The 22,243-nt window shown below is 40.3% G+C and overlaps 1 protein-coding gene across 4 annotated transcripts in view; it reads right to left on the reverse strand.

Annotated features, from left to right (window-relative positions):
- Positions 1 to 8,080, reverse strand: part of LOC127454373 (ADAMTS-like protein 4) — a 98,735-nt gene extending 90,655 nt beyond the window's left edge. For 2 of the 4 annotated variants that reach the window (XM_051721534.1, XM_051721533.1), the window contains exons 1-2: positions 7,788 to 8,080; positions 3,749 to 3,818 (exon numbers count right to left, since the gene is read on the reverse strand). In XM_051721534.1, coding sequence (XP_051577494.1) covers positions 3,749 to 3,818; positions 7,788 to 7,810 — 93 coding nt within the window. In that variant the 5' untranslated portion in view covers positions 7,811 to 8,080. The remainder of the gene's footprint in view (positions 1 to 3,748; positions 3,819 to 7,787) is intronic. The other 2 variants (XM_051721532.1, XM_051721531.1) reach the window with 1 other exon arrangement.
- Between the last annotated feature and the right edge of the window lie 14,163 nt (positions 8,081 to 22,243).

The raw sequence follows: 22,243 nt of genomic DNA on the forward strand, positions 1-22,243 counted from the left end.
GCGCTTTAAATATAACGCACTCAGCACATGTAAGCAAATGAAACCAAACACGGAACACATCTGGAGTTGTGGAGCACAGGACTGCTCTGAAAACTATGTAATAATAACACAATACAGACAGAACAGAGCAGAGCAGTGCACATAAACTGTGAAGCGAAACTGTGAATTATTTACAGTATTTACTTAAATCGCAGCCCTTTAATAATCGCACAAGGTCATATCGCGATTTCGATTTTATTTCGATTAATTGTGCAGTAATCTGGAAACAGAAAATGAGGCTTTATATATAACTGACACAAGCAAAGCTAACAACTTTGGTAATCGACCATGCTTATAGGCCGCAGTAGCTGTGTTAACCACCACGCAAACCATGCAGTTGCATGGGGCCCTGGACATTGGGGGCCGGTCATACAGCAAAACACCCAAGGGGTGATGTGTAATGCATTGTTTTGTGTCTTGCTCGTGTTTCTTGAATATGGTGCAATTAATGGATTGTGGGAGGTCTGTGCATGCCATCTGAGACTGAGACTAAAATCAATAGATATTGATCAAAATATCAAATCACATACTGCAAGTCACAGGGTTATACCAACTAGGAAGAATGATTCTCCAAACCACACCCAACAACAAACAAGTCGAAACACATGTCTTATTCCTAAGCGCTCAGTCATGAATGACATGATCACTCTGTAAGAAAATAGGCATAATGAAACTAATGGTGTGTGCTGCATTCAGGACAAGGCTGAACTCTGGAACTCAGCCCAGTGCAGTGACACTTCAGAGTGCTGGACACAGATCTGATCTAATTCCTGTTACTTATATATATGCAATTCATCAATCACAGGAGTGAAGAATTTGAGCATCTGCAGGGCAGGCAGAGAAAGGAGGCAAGGGACCAACAAACAAAAGAATCCATTCATTCCACACAAAAAAAGAGAAAAGAGAAAAACAAGAGCGCAAGGCCTGTAATGCACCTCTGGTCCTGTCTAAATTACAATCAAGGTCACACAATGCTAAGCCTGCGACTGCACTGGATGTTAGTATGTGTGTGCATGAGTGTGTGAGTGTACCAGTACATCCTAAGCTATAGTCTAAGTGAGCTAAATTTGACAAAACCTCACTTTGGGGTCGTCCTTGTTTGAAAAACATCACAACTCACATTTTATGGAAAGATGAACACAAGGTGTTTTTTTTTTTATGGAAAAACATTCCATCATTTTCATAGTAACTGGGTCCTGACGTCCTCGACAGAGGACATCAAATAAAATATTTTTTTTTTTTTTTTACAATCATTGTTATATATTTCTTATGCACCAGACACTGTTGTTATGTTAAACAAAATGAAATTGCAAGAATTTTTAGATGTATAGATGGATGGACGAAAAGATGGACAAATGGATGGGTGGATGGATGACAGATGGATAGATGGAATAATAGATAGATAGATGGATATAGTAATTATAAAAATGGATGGATGGACAGACAGGACAGATTGATTGATGGATGTATGGACAAATGGACGGACAGACAGATTGATAGATAGATAGATAGATAGATAGATAGATAGATAGATAGATAGATAGATAGATAGATAGATAGATAGACAGACAGATACAGACGGATGGACGGATGGACAGACAGACAGAACAGGTTGATTGATGGATGTATGGATGGACAGATGGATGGACAGACAGACAGATTGATGGATGGATGGTCAAAAGGATGGATGGATATATAGATGAATGAATGGACAGAAAAACCAATGGATGGATGGATGGACAAACAGACAGACAGGACAGATTGATTGATGGATGTATATACAGACAGATTGATGGATTGATGGATGGATGGATGGACAGACAGACAGGACAGAGAGATGGACGGATGGACAGACAGATTGATAGATGGATGGATGGATGGATGGACAGATGGACAAAAGGATGGATGGATATATAGATGAATGGACGGATGGACAGACAAACAGATGGATGGATTGATGGATGGATAGATCGATGGATGGATGGACAGATAGACAGAGAGGACAGATTGATTGAAGGATGTATGGACGCATGGACAGACAGATGGAAGGATGGATGGATGGATGAATGGACAGATGGACAAAAGGATGGATGGATATATAGTTGAATGGATGGACGGACAAACCAATGGATGGATGGAATGATGGATGGATGGATGGACAGATGACAGAAAGACAGACAGACAGACAGATAGAAAAACAAACCGATGACATGCCTGCATCATCATTGTATGTGTAAGTATGCTTGTGTAATGGATGGATGGATATAAGAAACAATAAATATTAAAAGAAAAACATGGCATTGTTTAATTGGAGCTGAAGCACACTGCAGTAGCCAGTGTAATCTGTGCATACATGTGATTTCCTGCCCATTATAACATCTAGCATGCAGCGCTGTTTAAATTGCAGGGACAGAAACAACAAACTCATTTCTAGTTTTCTATGTCATTTGTTTCAGAGCATTTCTTCAGTAAACACTTGTTTTTTTAAATCGAGCAGAACAGTGCGGTGCAAAAACTACACACGCACACAAAACTCAGCATGAATCTGCCTCTGTACTTACATGTGTTACTACACTTGCATGTGTAATTTTTCACACCAACGCCCAACCGTGGCCATAACCCACACACTCCCAGGGGACAATCCCACATCATACCAGAGCTGACCAAATGTCCAAACAATGGAAATATCAGCTCATAAGGGCTGATTTAATGGTCTGATGCAGCACTGGCTATAGGGGCCAACAGAGTTCACTGAATCTGCACCTCTCTCAGACAGAACTGACAGAAAGACAGAACTAACTTCAGCTTCAGCCAATCAGAAAATACTTCCACAAACACTCTGTACAAACCTACTTCTAAGTCTAACAGCAAGAACAATAAATGTTATTCAGTTATTACAACTTACGATTTTTATCTGGTGGATGATAAAACACTCACATTGATGGAGGGGCCCAAGCATATCTAGGGACCAGAAGATCATAGACTTGGGGATGTTTTTTTTGTTTTGACTTAGGTAAGCAACCAACTAGCAACTACCCTGGGGTGTGTTTTCTGTATAACAACGTAGCTCTCTGTTTAACCATCATAGTACGATGCATCGTTGGAGAAACTAACTAGCTAGTCTCAACTGCTTCCCAAAAATGTAGTAACTATGTTCAAACCACGTTGGTTCAACAATGTTGTTAATGAAGTTACACAGGGGGTGGAGTATTTGCAGCACTAATATCAACTCACTTAGAACCACTTAGAATACTTCAGCAACCACAAAGCAACATCCTGGCAGATACCCACCAATCTGTGGAGGCAAGTTTTGCACGGGAAAGCATCATTCACATTTTCTTCATAGAAGTAAAGATCTAGTTACTTCTACAAACCTACTAAACTAGGAACCAATAAACTTATTGCATTTGTATTGCCTGGGTTTGTTTGTACAACTGTAATGAGAAACATTTGCCTCAAACCACATTCTCATGTGTGCACAAAACAACATCAGGAATGCGCTTGATGAAGTGAAAAGAGAGACTGAGAGAGAGATAGAGACATGTCAAGATAACATTGTCTTCAAGTGGAGTAACTACTTTTCCAAGCAGCAAAACATCACATATCTACAATGGTAGCTAATTTCGTTCAAATCCTATAAAAATACAAAGTGATTGCACGCTTTTCTAGAACTGCAGAGTATGTAAATGAAAAGATCCCTAGCACTCACCGGCTTCTCTGCTGTATCAGCTCTGTTTGAAGGCAGGGCAAGAAACACACCACACCAAAATGCACAAAATCTGTGAGGAAAAGTAGAAATGTTACATGTATGAACATGAGCAATCAGAAGCAACACTTTACTTAAGTCCCACTTTAGATCCTCTAATCAGCAAGTATAAACACAGTGCTCATGTGATATTGCTTAATTCTCATTTGATAATGCACCACTACAATAACACATGATGAGCACTCTATTAGTTATAGCAGTCTGCGGCTTAGCAAGAGGCTTATTAGATTAATCACTGGACAATTAGGAACATGTGTTAAACTGATGAGTTCCAATAAATCCCAATGGCTTTCTTGGAATTCCTCCTGACAGATCATTCCCTACTCTGCCCAGATCCTTGCTGCATTAGCAGACTCCACTGAATACGACTTATCCTCAAAACATTCTCATTTCAACCACATTCAAGTGCCATTTCAGAACTAAACACTATTAGTTTTAATGTTCTGTTTGGGGTCTTTTAATAGCTGGTCTACTTTGGGGTCTTTTTTAATAAAATAGTTAACAGTGTATCATGTTAATTCTTCATGACATTTCCTAATCTCACGAGAACTGATTTCCCCCAGATATAAAACATGAATAAATGCTATAATTTTTCACGCGTTAATATTCTCTGACTGGTGTTCACACGGTAACAGTTGTCGCTTCTGATTTGTCTCATCGTGTTTTCAATAATTGTTTAACCCCTTAAACTCTCAGTGGGCGGGGCCAGGAGTGTGTCATAAGTTTACGCTTAAAAGTTAAAAGTTAGCGTATACATAAGTAAGTTATATGTGATACCATTGGAAAGCTTAGAACTTGAACTTTTAACAGAGCTTCATCCCTTTTGCATTTATGTTACATAGAATAACAAGAGAAGACCTGAAAACCTCCATGTCGCAAATGAGCGCCAAATTGTGGTAATGATGTAGAAAAATTACTATGAATGTAAATGATTTTTCAAAGTTTTAGCACTAAAATAATAAAGCGATATATCAAATGAAAGCTCTCGTTCTCAGAAATGTGATTATACAGTTTTTGTTGCCATAACACCACAGTTGGATATACTATATGATCTTTGTGAGACAGCAAAGACACATTTTTCATGTCTGCTCCGATCACTGCTTCTGTAAGCATCAAATAGCTACAAGCTCTATATCTGCTCTTACTTTAGGCTGTTTTTAAATGAGCCTTTTTTTTTTTTACTTGTCTGTTAGCTTGTTTTGTTATGTTATTTCTCAGATGTCCAGAACAAATCTGCAGTCCAGCAGAAAAAGCATAAACAAATCATTAAAATATGTTCTCGGCTATTGATGATTAAATGTTATACATCATCGCAAAGCTAGATAGATTACATAGATTACTCTTGTAGTTCACCCAGAGGGCGAGATATTCGACAAAACATTGGGGAAATTGTGTGGGATCACAAAATAGATTAAACGCCTATGGGACGAGCACATGTGAGTGCTCAGTTGCGTTAAGGTGTGGTCACACATACCTTCGGATGGCGAAATTCCGTGGACGAAGATGCCGTAGGCGGACGTTGAGAAACCAGCAAAAATATACACTCACTGAGCACTTTCTCAAGAACACCTGTACACCTACATATTCATGCAATTATCTAATCAGCTAATCATGTAGCAGCAGTGAAATGCATAAAATCATTCAGATACGGGTCAGGAGCTACAGTTAATGTTCGCATCAACCATCAGAATGGGGACATTTTTTTATCTCAGTGATTTGGACCATGGCATGATTGTTGGTGCCAGACAGGCTGGTTTGAGTATTTCTGTAACTGCTGATCTCCTGGGATTTTCACACACAACAGTCTCTAGAGTTTACACAGAATGGTGCCAAAAACTAAACATATCATTGTTGATGAGAGAGGTCAACAGAAAATGGCCAGACTGGTTCGAGCTGACAGAAAGTCTACGGTAACTCAGATAACCACTCTGTACAACTGTAGTGAGAAGAATAGCATCTCACAATGCACAACATGTTGAACCTTGAAGTGGATGGGCTACAACAGCAGAAGACCACATCAGGCACTTTATTCAGACCATATTGTAACTAATAAAGTGCTCAGTGAGTTTAATTATCAAGCAGCCTATTTTTAATGCTGCACTTTATACCCACGTCAAAGTTCATCAAACTTGAACTCCAATGCGAAATCCGCAAGGGGAAATTCTTCGCCACCGGACGCCCATTGCGCAAAATTCACAATCGCGGGGATTCCCATTGAGATGACTGTATTTCACCCTCTGAATTTTTCTGTGTGAAAGTATATGTGACCGCACCTTTAGAGCGCCACCTGCATTTCAGGTCTGAAATTCGTTTTCCTAGTACCTGCTGCCATCTATAGTGGAATGAACCATCACTTTTTTTAGGAACATTGAGCAAACAGAGTCTGAATCACATGTTTTCAAAGATAGAAATAAACTGTTTTTTTTTTCATCATAGGATTGTAAACATATACAGTAATATTTATGAATAATTGGAATGTTTTTTTGGACATGGGGGGGGGGGGGGGGGTTAATGGTTCTGTAAAGTGAACCCTTTTTTTTTTTTCTTTCTTTTTTTTTTTTTTTTCCCAATTAGTCCAGTGTGAGTTTGTAAGCTGAGCTTTTAAATGTGAAAAGTAGTGGCGGCAGCCAAAAAAAGCAGCCGAGTTTAAGGGGTTAATAATTGTGTCAAACTGGCCCCAAACAGCATGTTTCACTCCTGAAAATCATCTTTCTGAAAGGTGTATGCCAATTTTATGGTAAAACAGGGGGTTACACCACTTTAATAATATTTGCCTACTGGTAGATCACAGAAAAATAATTTAAAAGTAAAATCAAAAATAATTCTTCATTTTCGAAATGACTGTTAATATTTGTACACAACAGCATGAGGGTGGTACAGAATGGGACCCGAAACAGTAAGTCTCAAAAGAACATGAGGGTTTGTATTAATAATGCTTATCTGTCTGATGAGTTCCCACATCATCTGTGGTTTATTATTAGTATTTCAGGACTGAGCAAAATGGTGCATGACATTTTGAGTGAAGCCGCAGACCCGTAATCATATATGTAGGTTAGAGCGGTGCACCACCGAAACCTCAGCACACCATCCGGCCAGAACTCCAGAGTCCAAGCTGGCCGACGAGAGCGCTCAAGCCGCAGTAACGACCCCCTGCCTCCGGCCACGTTTTTCAGCCGCCCGCTACTAGCCAGTATACTACATAAACTACTACAGTAGATAAACTCGACACAAAATGTTGTTTCCCTACTAAACACATAAGAGCTCTGCATACTAGCCTGCTATTGTCTCTGCACTGCATAATGGGCACATTTAAAGTATTTAAACGCTTTACTGAACGTCAATTTCCCCAGTCAAAATCCTAAACGAATCTAATGGATCATAAATTGAACCAATCCTAATTGAATCATAATTTGAACCAATCCAGTCCTCTTAAGAATCAAATAGGATTCAACTGGATAAACTGATATTTGGAAAAGAAACTGTTTGAAAAATATAACATCAAAAGCCCTTCTTTAAACGTAAAGCAATCGTATTAGTTCGTATTAGGATTTGTTGTAAACTGTGAATAATAAACACATTCCATTAGCTTTCCATCGGGACTCTTTTTGACTTACATGCAACTGCCAGATATTGACTGATAAGCATTTCTCTTATTTTGTGATATGTAGGAACTGCTGACTATTTCTTTAATTACCAAGTCAAATTCCTCGTGAGTAATCTTATCTGGCCAAGAACTGTCTATTTTAATAGTAATTTGTCTGAAAGTGATCAAGCCCGATTCGAACCCGAGGCAGAATTCCACAGCAGAAACATTGCGCAAGACACCCGCAGGCAGTGGCAAAAGCAGGATATGAACCTTAATGGAAACACATTTCTGTGATACAACGATGCGCAAAAGCCACAGTCGAGACCAGAACTCGACTAGTAAAATGTCATTTGTGTACACATTTACACATGTTGTTGTGAATGGTGTTCAGTTTACCTGCACACAGATCCAGTCCTCATTTTCTCCTCTCGCGCGTAAACTCCGTCCGTCTCGCGTAAAGTTCCCTTGTGCGTCAAGTTCGTGAACGAACGGTGAAAAATCACACAAGATTCGCAACGTTCGCGGAGTTGCTTGGCGATGTTTGTCCTCGTTTTTTCTAGCTCGTCTCTGTCACACACCACACTCTCTCACACACTCCCCTCGGGTAAAAGTGATGGAGGGAGGGGTGTCGTTTTTTTTTCTCCTGCTGTTTACTCCTGTCCCTCTCTGTAAAGTTGGTGTGACGCTGGACAGCTCGGGGGACTGAAGGGGCCATCTCTCTCTCTCTCTCTCTCTCTCTCTCTCTCTCTCTCTCTCTCTCTCTCTCTCTCTCTCTCTCTATGTTGCCAAAGCACAAGTTATAATCAAATCAAACAGATTAGAGACATGTGTATAACATTAATCAACAGATTTAAACTGTGTATATTTAGAACATAGTAATTAACAAACAAATAAACAAATTAAAATCACATGTAACTGATACACAGAAATATACAGTATATATAATGAAATAATATATGAACTAATGTATAAATTTAAGTGAAAAGGTTTGGTTTAGTGGCTCAGAGTTCTTTCTCCCAGGCTTTGGCAGAGTGTGACATATTAAGCAGCTGTAGGGGCCATGTGTTCTTTCTCTCCTTTCAGGCAGTTCACATATTTGAGGTATAGAGGTATTTCTTTTAAATTCAAATTCAAATTGCTTTATTGGCATGACATACAGTAAGTACATATTGCCAAAGCATTACAAGAAAAACAAATAAGTGAATACAGTAAAATGTACATGAACAATAAGACAAAACAAAACTAGACAAGAAACAACTAAGGAAACAAAGACATGTAATTGTGCTTGCCTCTCTCTCTCAGATTCAAATTCAAATTGGCTTTATTGGCATGACTGTATACAATGTTCAATGTTGCCAAATCATTGAGTAATAAACATATTACAAACATAAAAAAAAAACGTCTGGGTTACTAGTGTAACCTCTGTTCCCTGATGGAGGGAAAGAGACGTTGTGTCGATGTAGTGACACTAGGGGTTCGATCTTGAGAGCCCCAATCACCTTTGCTTAAAATAGAAAAGGCCAATGAGAATTGGCGAGTGGAATTTGCATGCCACTCTCCGCCCCGGACATACGGGTATAAAAGGAGATGGCGTGCACCACTCATTCAGATTTATGCTGAGGAGTCGATAGAGAGTCCCGGCCATGTCAGTGGCCGGTTCAGCGCCGTGGGAGGAGGGACACAACGTCTCATTCCCTCCATCAGGGAACAGAGGTTACACTAGTAACCCAGACGTTCCCTGTCTGTCACTCACTCGACGTTGTGTCGATGTAGTGACACTAGGGGTTCCTATAGAAAACGCTGCAGGCGCTGAACCGTGTCACGCGGAACGGAAGTGTGGACACGGGCAAGCTGCTGCGTGCCTCGCAGCAAGCACTCGACCACATCGTGACCTTCCAGCGAGTTAGGTAAGGCATCTCCCTAGTCCCGTTAAGTGGGGAGGAGGCACTTACCCAAGGAGGCTACAGGCGGTGGCCTTTCCTGATATTTGCTGTTAAGCAATTTCCTGCCGAGCACCTTCTGGAATAACGCTGGGAAGTGCTCTTCCCTCTCCAGGAGGGAGGGCACTACGGAGACCACATCCTACCGGAGGGAGGTTAACATGTGGAGAATACCTCACATGGACTTACCAATGGGGAAGTTCACATATGGAATGATACCACCGGGAGGACCCTATCTACGGAGAGGGTACACAGCAACAGTGGCCGAAGCAGAGCGAAGCTCTGATTAGGGGAAACACAGGGTTCACCTGAGGGGAAACCGAACAGTGGAAACGCGTCACACGGGATTACCCAGAGGGGAATCACCATGTATGGAGCACTAAGCCCGAGTACACGTGCTCACCTGAAAAGGGGCATACCACGAGTACAAGCCCTTGTGTGACTCGGCTACGGGGACAGGTTCTATTGCACCCTGCCAGAAGGGTCCCCCCGCCCCACACTGAAGTGGAGAGGATGGCCATGGTGTGCAGGGTGGAGGTGGCCTGACCCACGGCCTTGTAAGCCTTCATCATCAACGAGGAAGAGAACTTACAGGCCTTGGAAGGGAGCCTTGGTCGATCCCTCCAGGTGGCTGTTCCCTGCGGGCATAAATGCACCGCTACGGCGCGCTCTACGCGGGGAAGCTCGACGTATCCCTTAGCCGCTCCGCCGTCGAGGGTAGTTAGGATGGACGAACCCGCGAAGAGTGTACGGGCAGAAAAAGGTGTCTTCCATGACTTCGTTAGCTCCTCGTGCACTTCCGGGAAGAAAGGCACCGGGTACATGCATTCGGCTCCGACAAAAAAATCTGAGTGAGTGGTGCACGCCATCTCCTTTTATACCTGTATGTCCGGGGTGGAGAGTGGCATGCAAATTCCACTCGCCAATTCTCATTGGCCTTTTCTATTTTAAGCAAAGGTGATTGGGGCTCTCAAGATCGAACCCCTAGTGTCACTTCATCGACACAACGTCGAGTGAGTGACAGACAGGGAACATGTTTATAAAACAAATAAATTATAATGATAATAATGATAATAAAATACACACAAATGACAAAGTAAAATACAGAGAGCAATGAGGAAAAAAAGTACATTAAATAGCTGTTTGAATAGAGCTGTAATATGATGAGGGGTCAGTCTCTCTCCCTCATATGATGACAGGAGGACACATACTGCGCTGCCAGCTGAATACACTCTACTTTCTCTCCCATAAGATACAAGAGTTTGTCTAAATCATTTATGTCCTGGAATTCAGGTAGAATATGAGCTATTTGTATAAAGTGTTTCTAATTGTCTCATATTTACTGCAGTGTGTGAGGAAGTGCAGCTCATCCTCCATGACTCATTCAGTGCAGTGTGAACACAGTCTGTCCTGTCTGGGTCTCCAATTCTGTCTGTGTCGGCCCGTCTCTACAGACAGACTGTGCTCACTCAGACGATATTTTGACAGTAGCTTTCTTTGTCCATAGTCTTTAATATTGATCAAATATGGTGCCAATTTATAATCTTGATTCTGTGGAAGTAGTTTAATGTATGCACATGTGTGACTTTGTGCTGCCAATCATGAATGTATTCTTCCTGGGTTGTTCTTTCTGTCTGTTTCAGTTTTGCAAGTCTGAACTGGATGGATGAATTTAGTTGATATTTTTCTACTAAATAAGTGCATAGGGTCACTGTCCGGGTGTCCTGCCCTGTGGGTAAAGGCACAGTGATGGTAGTTATCTGGAGGTGTGTCTGACAAATGGAACCAGAACTTAGCTGCTCTCTTCTGGATTTCAGTGAGGAGAGGGAACTGGCCCAGTTCTGCTCTACAACACAGATGTGGAGCATTTTTGTGAATTCCCAGGATGTTTTTGCAGAATTCTAGGTGGAAAATTTCAACAGGGCTTTTATCCCAGGATTCATAATTGTATATATATTTGGGGCCCCAGATTTCACAGCCATATAGAAGTATAGGTTTGATGATGCTGTCGAAGACTTTCAGCAACAGTTTAATGGGAGGGGGGGGGGGTTAATTATGTTCTTATACTATAATATGTCCTACGGGCTTTGTCAGTCAGATCTTTTATTGCCAAATCAAATTGTCCTGAAGCAAAGATTGTAAGACCCAAATAATTATAGCAGTTGGCATGGTGAAGGATTGTTCCCCTGATTGTAAAATATATTTATTGCTTATAATGCAATTTTTTTCTGAAAAATCATGACTTTGTACTTCATGTTTATTGGTAAAGCCCAATCACTGCTATATTTTTCTAAAATGGAGAGGCTTTCATGTAGTCCCTCTTCATTAGGTGACAGCAGCAGGAGGTCATCAGCGTAAAGGAGGCATTTGATTTCTCTGCCATCTAAGATCAGTCCAGGGCAAGATGACTTTTGAAGGTTTGTGGCCAATTCATTTATATAAATATTAAATAGAGTTGGGCTGAGGCTGCAGCCTTGATGAAATCCCTTGGTCTGATTGAAATAATTGGTTCTTTTGTCATTAATCTTAACACAGCATTTATTGTCTTTGTACGTCTTTTATGATATCATATGTCTTTCCTCCAGTTCCACTCTGGATGAGTTTAAGGAAAAGTTCGTTATGCCAAACAGAATCAAAGGCCTTTTTAAAGTCAATGAAGCAGCCAAATATTTTGCCTTGTTTTGTTTGCTTAACATATTTCTGTATAAGTGAGTGGAGTGTGTAGATATGATTAGTTGTTCTCTGTTTAGGCATGAATCCAATTTTAAATTTATTTAGTGTCTTATGTTCTTGAATGAAATTCACTAATCTGTTATTTATAATCCAACAGAATAGATTCCTGAGGTTGCTGCTTACTGTCATGCCCCTGTAATTATTTGGGTTGTACTTGTCCCCTTGTTTGAAAATTAGGGTGATTTGATTTTCCTTCCAATTCTCAGGAGAGTGTCCTGATTTGGGTCCCTTTCAGTTTGGGGCTGCTATGTTTCAGCATCTCATTATATATTCCATCCAAGCCACAAGATTTTTTATTTTTTAGGGATTTCATCTTTTCAGACAGTTCATTTAATGATATGGAGGTGTCCAAATGGTTCAGTTGATCTTTTATTGTGTGTTCCAGATTATTTAGTTGGCAGGTCAAATGTTTTTGGCTGGGGTTTGTTTCATTTTGTGAACAGAGGTTTCCGAATTGTTCTGTCCAGAGTTTTGGGTTACAGATGGGAATGGATTTTACTTTTTTTGATTTATCTAAATTGTTCCATAAATCCCAAAAGGAATTTTCATTGACAGCCTCCTCAATCTTGTTGAGCTTTGTTGTCATATATTCAGCTCAATTCCTCCTTAGTAGTGTACATTTTAAGGGTTTGATAATATGTGGTTCGTGTGTGCTGGTTTGCAGGTCTCTGTGTTTTTCACTTGATAATGTTCATAATTCCTTTAATGATGTTTGACAATCTTTGTCAAACCAATCAGCTTGAACAACTGTTTTTTTGTTTGTTTTTTGCTTCTGTACATTTTTCTTATTCTCAGGGCTTTGCTGGTCACTGTATAAAATATTTTAGTTAACTGTTGCCAAATTGATACCTTTCTTGTCTAGTCCAAATTTGGTGTAGAAACATGTGTCTATCATTTTCTGAACATGAATATTGTGATCTCAGCTTCATACCATGCAGGACTGTTATTTTTCCATATAAATTTGGTGGGGAAGGAATGCAATTAACTTTTCTGATCAGAAGATGGCAGATTTGCTGACTTGTTTAGACTAATGACTATGTGACTGTGATCTGAGAACGGAAGCTGTGACATCACTATGAAGTAGTTAATCTTATTGTGGTCTGTATCTGTTATAGCATAGACCACTGTGCTTCTGCCTTGAGGTGAGCTGTAAGTAAATCGACCCAGAGAGTCTCCCCTTGTCCTGCCATTAACTATATATAAACCCAGGCTTTTACAGAGCTGCAGCACGTGTTTCCCATGTCTGTTTATCGTGTTGTCATACTGTAGCTCTGACGTGCTTTAGTAAAGAGTTGATTCTGCTGTATATGTGTACTGTTAATATATTTATCTCCAGCTGAACTAATGTAATCTGGTTCCTTTCCAGTCCTTGCATTCAGATCCCCCATTAACAGTACAGAGCCTAGAGACTGAAACTGAATGATCTCTGACTGTAGTGTTAGTAAGGTGTCCTCATTATAATAGGGGGACTCGTATGGGGGGATATACACTGCACATAGGTAAGTGTCCTCATCTGAAAAATGAGTTCCTTATTAAGTTTCATCTAGATATGTGTTTTCCCATTTTTACAGGCTGAATATAGTGGAAAAGATGCTCTTTAAACCAAACTATAATTCCTCCTGAATCTCTTCCATTTTTAACATGAGGGTTTTTGATTGAAGGTATAAATAACTCTCTGTAGTTTGAAGGAGTGTAGGTTTGAGACTCTAAATGACTCCATGTCTCAAGTAATATAATTATATCTGAACTATATACAATATTTTAAAAAAATCAGGGTTAGTGCTTTTCTCTCCAAAAGATGAAGAGAACATCCCCTGAATGTTGTAGCATGTTATTTTAAATGAAGACATTGAGAAAATGTCTATTTACCAGAAAGAATAATATATGATTTTGTGACCCAGTCTTGTTTTGAAATATAGTGAATCAATTAAAATGCATTACAAAATAATAATAATAATAATAATAATAAAGGAATAAAGAATATGCTTGACTAAACTCACATTGTAGGTAATTAAGCTAATAGATTGTCGTATATAATTTTCAGCATGTTTTTTTATCTGGCTGAGGTCACTGGTGTCTGAACTACGTCTACCAGCCAAAACAGCGGTGTACTGTAGCTGTCTGACTGTCTGCCGGGATGCTGTGTGACCCTTTCCTCGCTGGCAGGACGTGTTCTCTGGGGGCTCCTGAGAGCCGCGTCCTTGATGGATTTTGCAAATAGTCTCATGCCGTCTCGATGAATGTGCAGGCGGTCATATAGATGTTCATGGGTGATGTGCTGATGGTTTGCAATGTACACATTTGACACTGGTGCACAAACACTAGGTATCTCTGTATTAATTGCGTGAATGATTTTTTGTGGAATGTCTCTGCGAGGGAGAAGGGTAGAGATGATGACCTTAGCACTGGGGTAGATCCTGGAATTGGTGAGGTCATTTGTCCCAGCGTGCAGTATGATGTGAGAGGGTGCGCCCAATACACCCTCTCTCAGCAGCTTCAGAGCGGAGCCGGTGGTGGAACACCAGAATTTCCTCACAGTCCTCCCTGGGAACAGCAGTCTCTGGTCGAGGTGGTTGCTGTTGGAGTCACAGAGGATGACAATATTGCCATTTCTCCTCAGTTCTCTGTTGGGTGGTGTTGTGGTAGTTGGATGGCTCTGCCTGCTGCTGCTGTCTTTCCTCTTGGGGTTCAGTGAAGCCTGAGGGGTTTTATGCCCAGATAACTTTAGCTGGTGCTGTGCTGTAGGACCTCTCCTATGTAGGTAAACTGGTATTTGTTTCCCTGAGATCTGGCCTTCTTCTGGAATACCATGACTCTGGTTTTGTCCAGGTTGACTGTAAGGGCCCACTCCTGACAGTACTCCTCCATCAGGGACAAGCTCTGCTGAAGACCATCTGCTATGGGAGACAGCAGGACTAAATCATCTGCATACAGCAGACATTTGAACTCAGTGTCATGTAGAGCGAGGCCAGGGATACTGGACTGCTCCAGAGCTGCTGCATAATCATTTATACAGATGTTAAATAGGGTTGGACTCAGACTGCATCACTGTCTCACTCCACGTCCATGCTGGAAGAATACTGTTCTGTGATTTCTATGTCTGTTCTGTTCTGTGACTGTTTGCGTACAGGGATTGTGTAATATCAAATGTTTTTCTGCCAGTGCCAATTTGAAGAAGTTTGTAAACTAAACTATCATGCCAAATTGAGTCAAATGCTTTTTTTAAATCTTTAAAACATGCACATTTTTTTCTTTGTTTGTCATTGATGTTTTTGTTAATTAGAGTATGAAGAGAATAAATGTGGTCAGATGTGCGCTGTTTTGGTAAAAGCCAATTTGTGATTTATTTAGGATGTTGTGTTTTGAGATGAATGTAACTATGCAGCTATTTATTATACTGCAGAATAATTTCCCTAGGGCACTGCCCACGCAAATGCCATGGTAATTATTGGGGTCAAATTTATCTCCTTTTTTAAATATAGGGGCGATCAGTACTTCAGACCAGACCTCAGGGAAGATACCAGACCAAAAAAACAGATTGAATATTTTGACTAAAGCTTTGATCATGTTGGGGCTGCTGAGTTTAAGCATTTCGTTGCTAATGTTGTCTTGTCCACATGCTTTCTTTAATTTAAGATTTTTTATATGCTCTATTGTTTCTGACATTGTTGTGAAGGTATCCAATGGATTTTGATCATTTTTAATTGTTTTCTTTAAATCTTCTAGTTTTTGCTTTATTTTTCTTTGATGCTGGTTGAGGTCTGTGGTGTTACATTTTTGGATGAAGATTTTTGAAGTAAGATTTCCAAATTGAGCCACTCTGAAGAGACATTTCTGATTTGGGGGTTTCAAATTTCTTATAGAGATTCCAAAAAGTGTTTTGGTTTATTGATTCATTAATTTCATCAATTTTGGATTTCAAATATGTTTCTCTTTTGTTGCATATAAGTCTTTTGTAATTCTTCAGATAGTTTGAGTAAGAAACCCTTATTGTCTGGTTCATTATGTTTTTTTTTTTTTTTTTTGTTAGAAAGCCTTCTTGGTACTTTTCTGAAACATTTACATTCATTATCAAACCACACATCTTTTTTTGTTGATTTGTTTTATATTTGTTTTGTTTTTTAATGTTAGATAAAGAAGCCAATGTTTCAAAAATATGATTAAGGTTGTTTGTTGCTAAATGTGTTCCATTAATATCTGGGGTGAAATCATTGGACACAAAATCATCCAGAATTTTTGATATAATAGAATTGTTCATGTTTTCTTTGAAATGTTCAAGGTTAGATTGGTTCCATTTGAGTTTGGGTTTCAAAGGATTTCTGATACAAGGGGAGAATTGTTGGTCTTTTCACATGGTTGTTTCAAGTAAAGCACTGTTTGACCGATCAGAAATGGGGAGTTGAGGTCTGACTGTAAAAGCACTAATAAAGTTTGGATCAACATCTGTAATTGAATAATCGACCACACTGGCTCCTGATCTGGAGCAATACGTGAATCTACCAAGAGAATCTCCCCTGGTTCTGCCATTAATGATGTACACAGCTCCAAACCTTTACAGAGCTTTAACATTTGCTTTCCATTTGTATTCACTAAACAATAATAATTGTTTCTTGGTGTGATAATTGATGGGGATTGAAACAGTCACCGAGTATGTGACCGTTATTGACAATATTTACATAATAAATTTCCCTCCCAGTCCTTGCATTTAAATCTCCACATATGAGGATATGTAACTTTAGAAAGCATTCCTCTAACTAGTAGGGAGTGGTGGTGGTGTAGTGGACTAAAGCATTGAACTGGTAAGTGGAAGGTTGTTGGTTCAATCCTCACAGCCACCACCATTGTGCCCTTGAGCAAGGCACTTAACTCCAGGTTGCTCCAGGGGGACTATCCCTGTAATCAGGGCACTGTAAGTTGCTTTGAATATAAGTGTCAGCCAAATGCATAAATGTAAATGTAGGGAGAGTCATGAGGTGGAATATAAACAGCACAGAGGTGAAGTTTACTCTGTGGTAGGACTGATTTTATTTCAAGACAAATAAATGAATTATCAGTTTTGACTATTTTAATTAAGTGGTTTAGATTGTCTTTATGCCATATAAGTATTCCACCTGAATCACGGCCGCATTTTATTTGAGATTTTTTTAATGAGGGAGCAACAATTTCTCTGTATCCTTTTGGACAATGTAAAGTAGTAGTGTCTTATTACTGCGACACCATGTATCATGAAAGATAGAGATGTCAGTGTCTGTTAAACTACTTAGTACATCATGGCCTCGTACAGTCTTGTTACCAAAAGTAGATGAGTGCAGACCCTGTATATTCCAACAACTGATTTTAAATGATTTCATGGATAAGTTTGTCTATAATGTGTGTGTGTGTGTGTGTGTATAATTATATACATGTGTATGAGTTATGCAGTTTAATTCATCGGTTTCGAGCAGATGATGTTCAGTAGATGTCTTATCTGGTTGAGTTCAGGAGCAGCAGGGTTTTGTGGTTGTTGAACTGTCACCGCATAGCTCTTGTGTTGTGATGAAGGTCTTGTGGCCAGTCTGGACTGTGGTGGAGGGTTCTTGATGGCTGAGAGCTTCTGTTGTCAGTTGAATTTCTGCTGTTGCTTCGTGTGTTCCCAAGGGCTGTGCTTGTTTGTTTAGGTGGATGTGGTCATACATATGATGAGGCCGTATATCTTCACGATGGGTGAGATGAACGTTAGGAAGAAGTGCACAGTTTCTGGAGAGTTCCATGTTATTTCCATGAATGAAGTGGAATGGTCATCACTGTGATATAATTCCATGTTTTCTAAATTCATACGATAGTTTTGTGTGAGGGGGAGCTTGAGGGGGAGCTTGATGGCTCAAAAAACCAAATCCTCCATTCATCTGCATTTAAATCTCAGAACATTTTATATATAAGAAATATATAAGACTTTCAATAAGAAAATGACTTTCAAAAATAAATCAGTCCTGAGAAATATTCACTGTAGTAAAATGCATGACAACTAGCCTCGCTCTTCCCTATATTTTCTGAACCAATGTCAATTGACACTTTCAAGAACACTCAGAAAAGCCCACGAGAGCTAAAAATTCCCCTTCTCTTACTTATGATTGTCGATATTATATACTGGCTTCAAAAGAGGGAATGATTTAGCAAGAGATATGAAAATAAGGATAAGCTGGCCTGTCTGAGTTGTCTCAGTTGCTCAGAGGTCTTTATAAAGTTGATAAAAATCATAAAATTACACTGAAAAAAGCAGAAGCGTAACATGGTGGCAATAGACTGATAGCATTTGTTTATTGTAAGGGAGGGGTGGATAGATTATAAAACATGGAAAACAGGGCTCGTCAAGAGTGTCAAGATACACAACCGATGATTTGACTGATTTGTTGAGATAAGAGATCAGAGGAAAGTGATATTTATAAATCACTGCACCAAGGCCACTGCATGAAGAGTACAGTGTAATGTAATGTAAGAGCACACAGCATGAACAAAGTGTTGTGGGAGGCGAAAGGAAACTACACAAGAGAATCTTCAAAGCCTCTAATCATACCAACATGGCAGAACCAAGATAACATGTATATAACAAACAAGATAGCGTATCGTCATCAACCCGAGAGAATTGTTGGGTGACCGTTGTACTTCAGAGCTTGCATTGGATACAGCCATCAAGATGTCAGTGTTTCTGACCTTTCTTGGATATTAAGACCTTTTTTTAGCTTTACTGAGATTAATGACAAATTGAGAGTTGAAAAGAAAGACAAATTTATGTGCAAATAAGCCAAACATCTAAAAACTCTGAGAGGGCAATGTCGTTATGGGCAATGTCCTTCATTGGCAAAGACGTATTGACTATGTTATAGACTGTTATGTTGCAACATGCATTATCAGTGTACATGTGTTTTTTTTTTTTTTGCTTAAGACTATGTACCCTTAATCTGTTGACCAATGCAACTAACTTAGCACATTGAGAACACTTGCATGACCCCAAAAACAGCCCCTAATTGACCTACCCCATTCTCCAGAGGTCATTCTCACAGTTTAACTGCCGACATTAATAACATCTCCTTGCCATTAACATTTGAAATATTTTCTTTTTAATGGTCCCATGAAATAAAAACGGTCATTTTGTGTCTGTTAGCTTTAAGGCCACCTACAGTATATTCCAGTGGTCTCCTAAAAGTAAGAAAAAAATTAACTTTTAGCACATTATGCATTTAAAAATTGGTCTTTCTCTTTCAGGAAAACAGACCAAAAATATCTCCTTATTATTTGTATGTATTCGTAAGTAACATTTACACTTACTGTACATGTTTGTATGTTTGGAAAGATGCTGCAACACACAATATTATCGTTTTTCCCATGACTTGAGGTTAATTCATTTCCGTAGCACAAAAGGTGTGAGGGCTCCAAAGTTTAATAGGGTTGGGGGTTTGTTCAAATCCCTACCTTTAATATGAGCAACAGTTTTAGTGATGGTTGCCTCTGCAAACGCCACTAATAAACAGAGGGTATTACAATGCGCTAAGTTTGGTGCATTGGCATAAAACAAACTCAAAGCACTTATAGCTTATGTTAAACAAACTGAAAGAAAGACAGGACTCAGAGATAGAGGCCCACATGAATGCAAGGCAAGGTAAGAAAACACTTCTAAGAAGCTAAGAAAAATCTACATTCGGCCAACAGAAAATGTTAGCGAGGGAGAAAGGGAGACAGGAATGACTGGTTTGGGTCAAATGGAGTCAATATTTACCTCATTCCAGTTATATTATAGCTGTCTAGATCAAAGTTGAGACTGTGTACTTTTGCGTCTGACAGAAAGAAGGAAACTAGTCCACCAATTTTCAACTTTAAGGCAAGGACAAGGGGCCTGCTAAGGGGACACCCGCCAGGGGCCGTGGGCTTCAAGGGTCAATGGGGCCAATATGAAAGGGCAACTCGGAATGGAAGCTAATTGGCTGACAAAGCCATTCAATGATGTTATTCCAATTATCAGCACAAAAAGAAGTTCACCCTTTGCCATTCAGCTGCACATGAATACATAATACCAACAAATATACTGAACCGAACCTGTCTGACCACACAGTGGATGTGCAAGGCAGCTCAGACCTAGTGAGATGTGACATCCTCTATTTGAACTTATTCAGAGAGCTCAGTCCCAAAATAGGCCAGAATAAACATGTAAATGTGATTTTGACATTTCTATGGCTGCTTCGAGTTTTTGGTGTTGTCTAGAGTCCGTTTGAGGTCAGAGTTCGATTCATTTGGTTTTCGAAACCAGATGTGCACCAGCTACTTGCTGGAAAATGTGTTTGTTACTGGAAAAGCAACACTATTCTACTATTGTGAAAACAGGTGAACTACTCTCTAACACTAGCGGTTTCCTCTACGTTCTTGCGATGCACTAGTTTCTCAGGCCTCTACCAATCTTGATATCGCTTCAAAACACTGATAATTTATTGTTTTGTTTCTAGAGTTTTTGTCATAATGTTTTATTTGAATTTTCCTCTTGAACATTCAAGCTGGACCAGCATTGTTAGCATGCTTTTAGCTGTGGGAACAACTGTCACACTTGACAGTGCTCAACACTTTCTCAGGTCTGCTCAGCTGAAGTGCAAACGTGGCACTCATCATGGCAGGTCGTGTTAGCTAATGACAGATGGCTTTGCACAGTCAGACCAAATGCCTCATACCGGTGCAATTTCCTTTCTGAGCATCCTCAGAGTCCTCATTCATCCCAATGTTGTTTCTGCTGCAGGAAATTCTTAGAACATGCCCATTCACCAAAATATTACTGGTTATCGCAATGGTTATACTGCCCTAAGGAGTCCTGTCTGGGACCCCCCGGGGTGGTCTCGATATGGTGCTCTATAAGGTTTGTGCGACTGGGAAGGGGGTGAAAACACATCCGCAAATTCCACTTGTAACCTGACAATGTCTGTAAGCTGAAACAGGGTGAGGTATTCTCCGCAAGGGACCAGGATGAATTAATTTGGTTTGGGAGATATCTCTGGCCCGAGCTCCGCCCTCTCTGGGACTACCATCACCAAGGCTACAGGCACCGCCTCCCTCCATGGTTTGAGGAGGTTGAGGTGGTAGATTTCATGAGCCCCTCCCCTATCCGTTCGCCTAACCTCATAATCAAGATCTCCAAATCGTTGTGTGACCTCAAAGGGTCCTTGCCATTTGGCGAGTAATTTGGAGCTTGAAGTGGGCAGCAATACAAGCACTTTATCTCCCTGTGCGAATTCCCGTTGTTGAGTACCCCTGTCGTACAGTCGGGGTTGACATTCTTGTGTTTGGAGCAAATTCTCCTGTGTTATCTGCCCCAAAGTGTAGAGATTTGGTCTACGGTCAAGAATGTATTGAATTAGTTTTTTGCTATTCGAAGGTCCTTCCTCCCAAGCTTCCCATATGATGTCGAGCATGCCGCGTGGCCTGCGCCCATACAGTAGCTCAAATGAGGAAAACCCTGTGAAGGTCTTATTAAATCGTTCAACCAACCCATCGGTTTGCGGGTGACAAACACTGATGCAAATTGACTTAATGCCTAATAATTCATAGAGTTTGCATAATGTACGTGACATGAATGTTGTGCCTTGGTCAGTGAGGATTTCTTTTGGAATCCCCACTCGGGAGATAATTTTTGAAGAGTGCCTCCACAACACTACGTGCCGAGGTGTTGCGAAGAGGCACTGCTTCCGGATATCGCGTTGTATAGTCCACCAGAACTAGTACAAAGCGATGCTCACGTGCAGTCCACTCTAATGGCCCTACGAGGTCCATACCAATTCTCTCGAAAGGGACCTCGATCAATGGCAGAGTGCGCAATGGCACTTTGGGGTAGCCGGCAGATTCACCAACTGGCATTCACGGCATACTGCACACCATTTGCGTACGTCGCCGTGAATGCCCGGCCAAAAGAAATGGACCATTATGCGGTTCAAAGTTTTTTTGTGAGCCAAGTGGCCAGCCATTGGGTTATAATGAGCCGCCTGGAAAAGTGTTTCCCGGCAGCTCTTTGGCACTAATAGCTGAGTTGTATTTTCTTTGGTCTGATACATCGATAGTATCACTCGATACAACCGCTCTTTAATAATAGAGAGGTACGTGTATATGAGCGCAACATTAGGCTGGAGCTGTTGACCATCAATTACTTTCACCTGGTCAAAGGCATGC

The sequence above is a fragment of the Myxocyprinus asiaticus genome, chromosome 16, assembly GCF_019703515.2.
Source record: "Myxocyprinus asiaticus isolate MX2 ecotype Aquarium Trade chromosome 16, UBuf_Myxa_2, whole genome shotgun sequence".
In the NCBI taxonomy this organism is placed as follows: Eukaryota; Metazoa; Chordata; class Actinopteri; order Cypriniformes; family Catostomidae; genus Myxocyprinus; species Myxocyprinus asiaticus.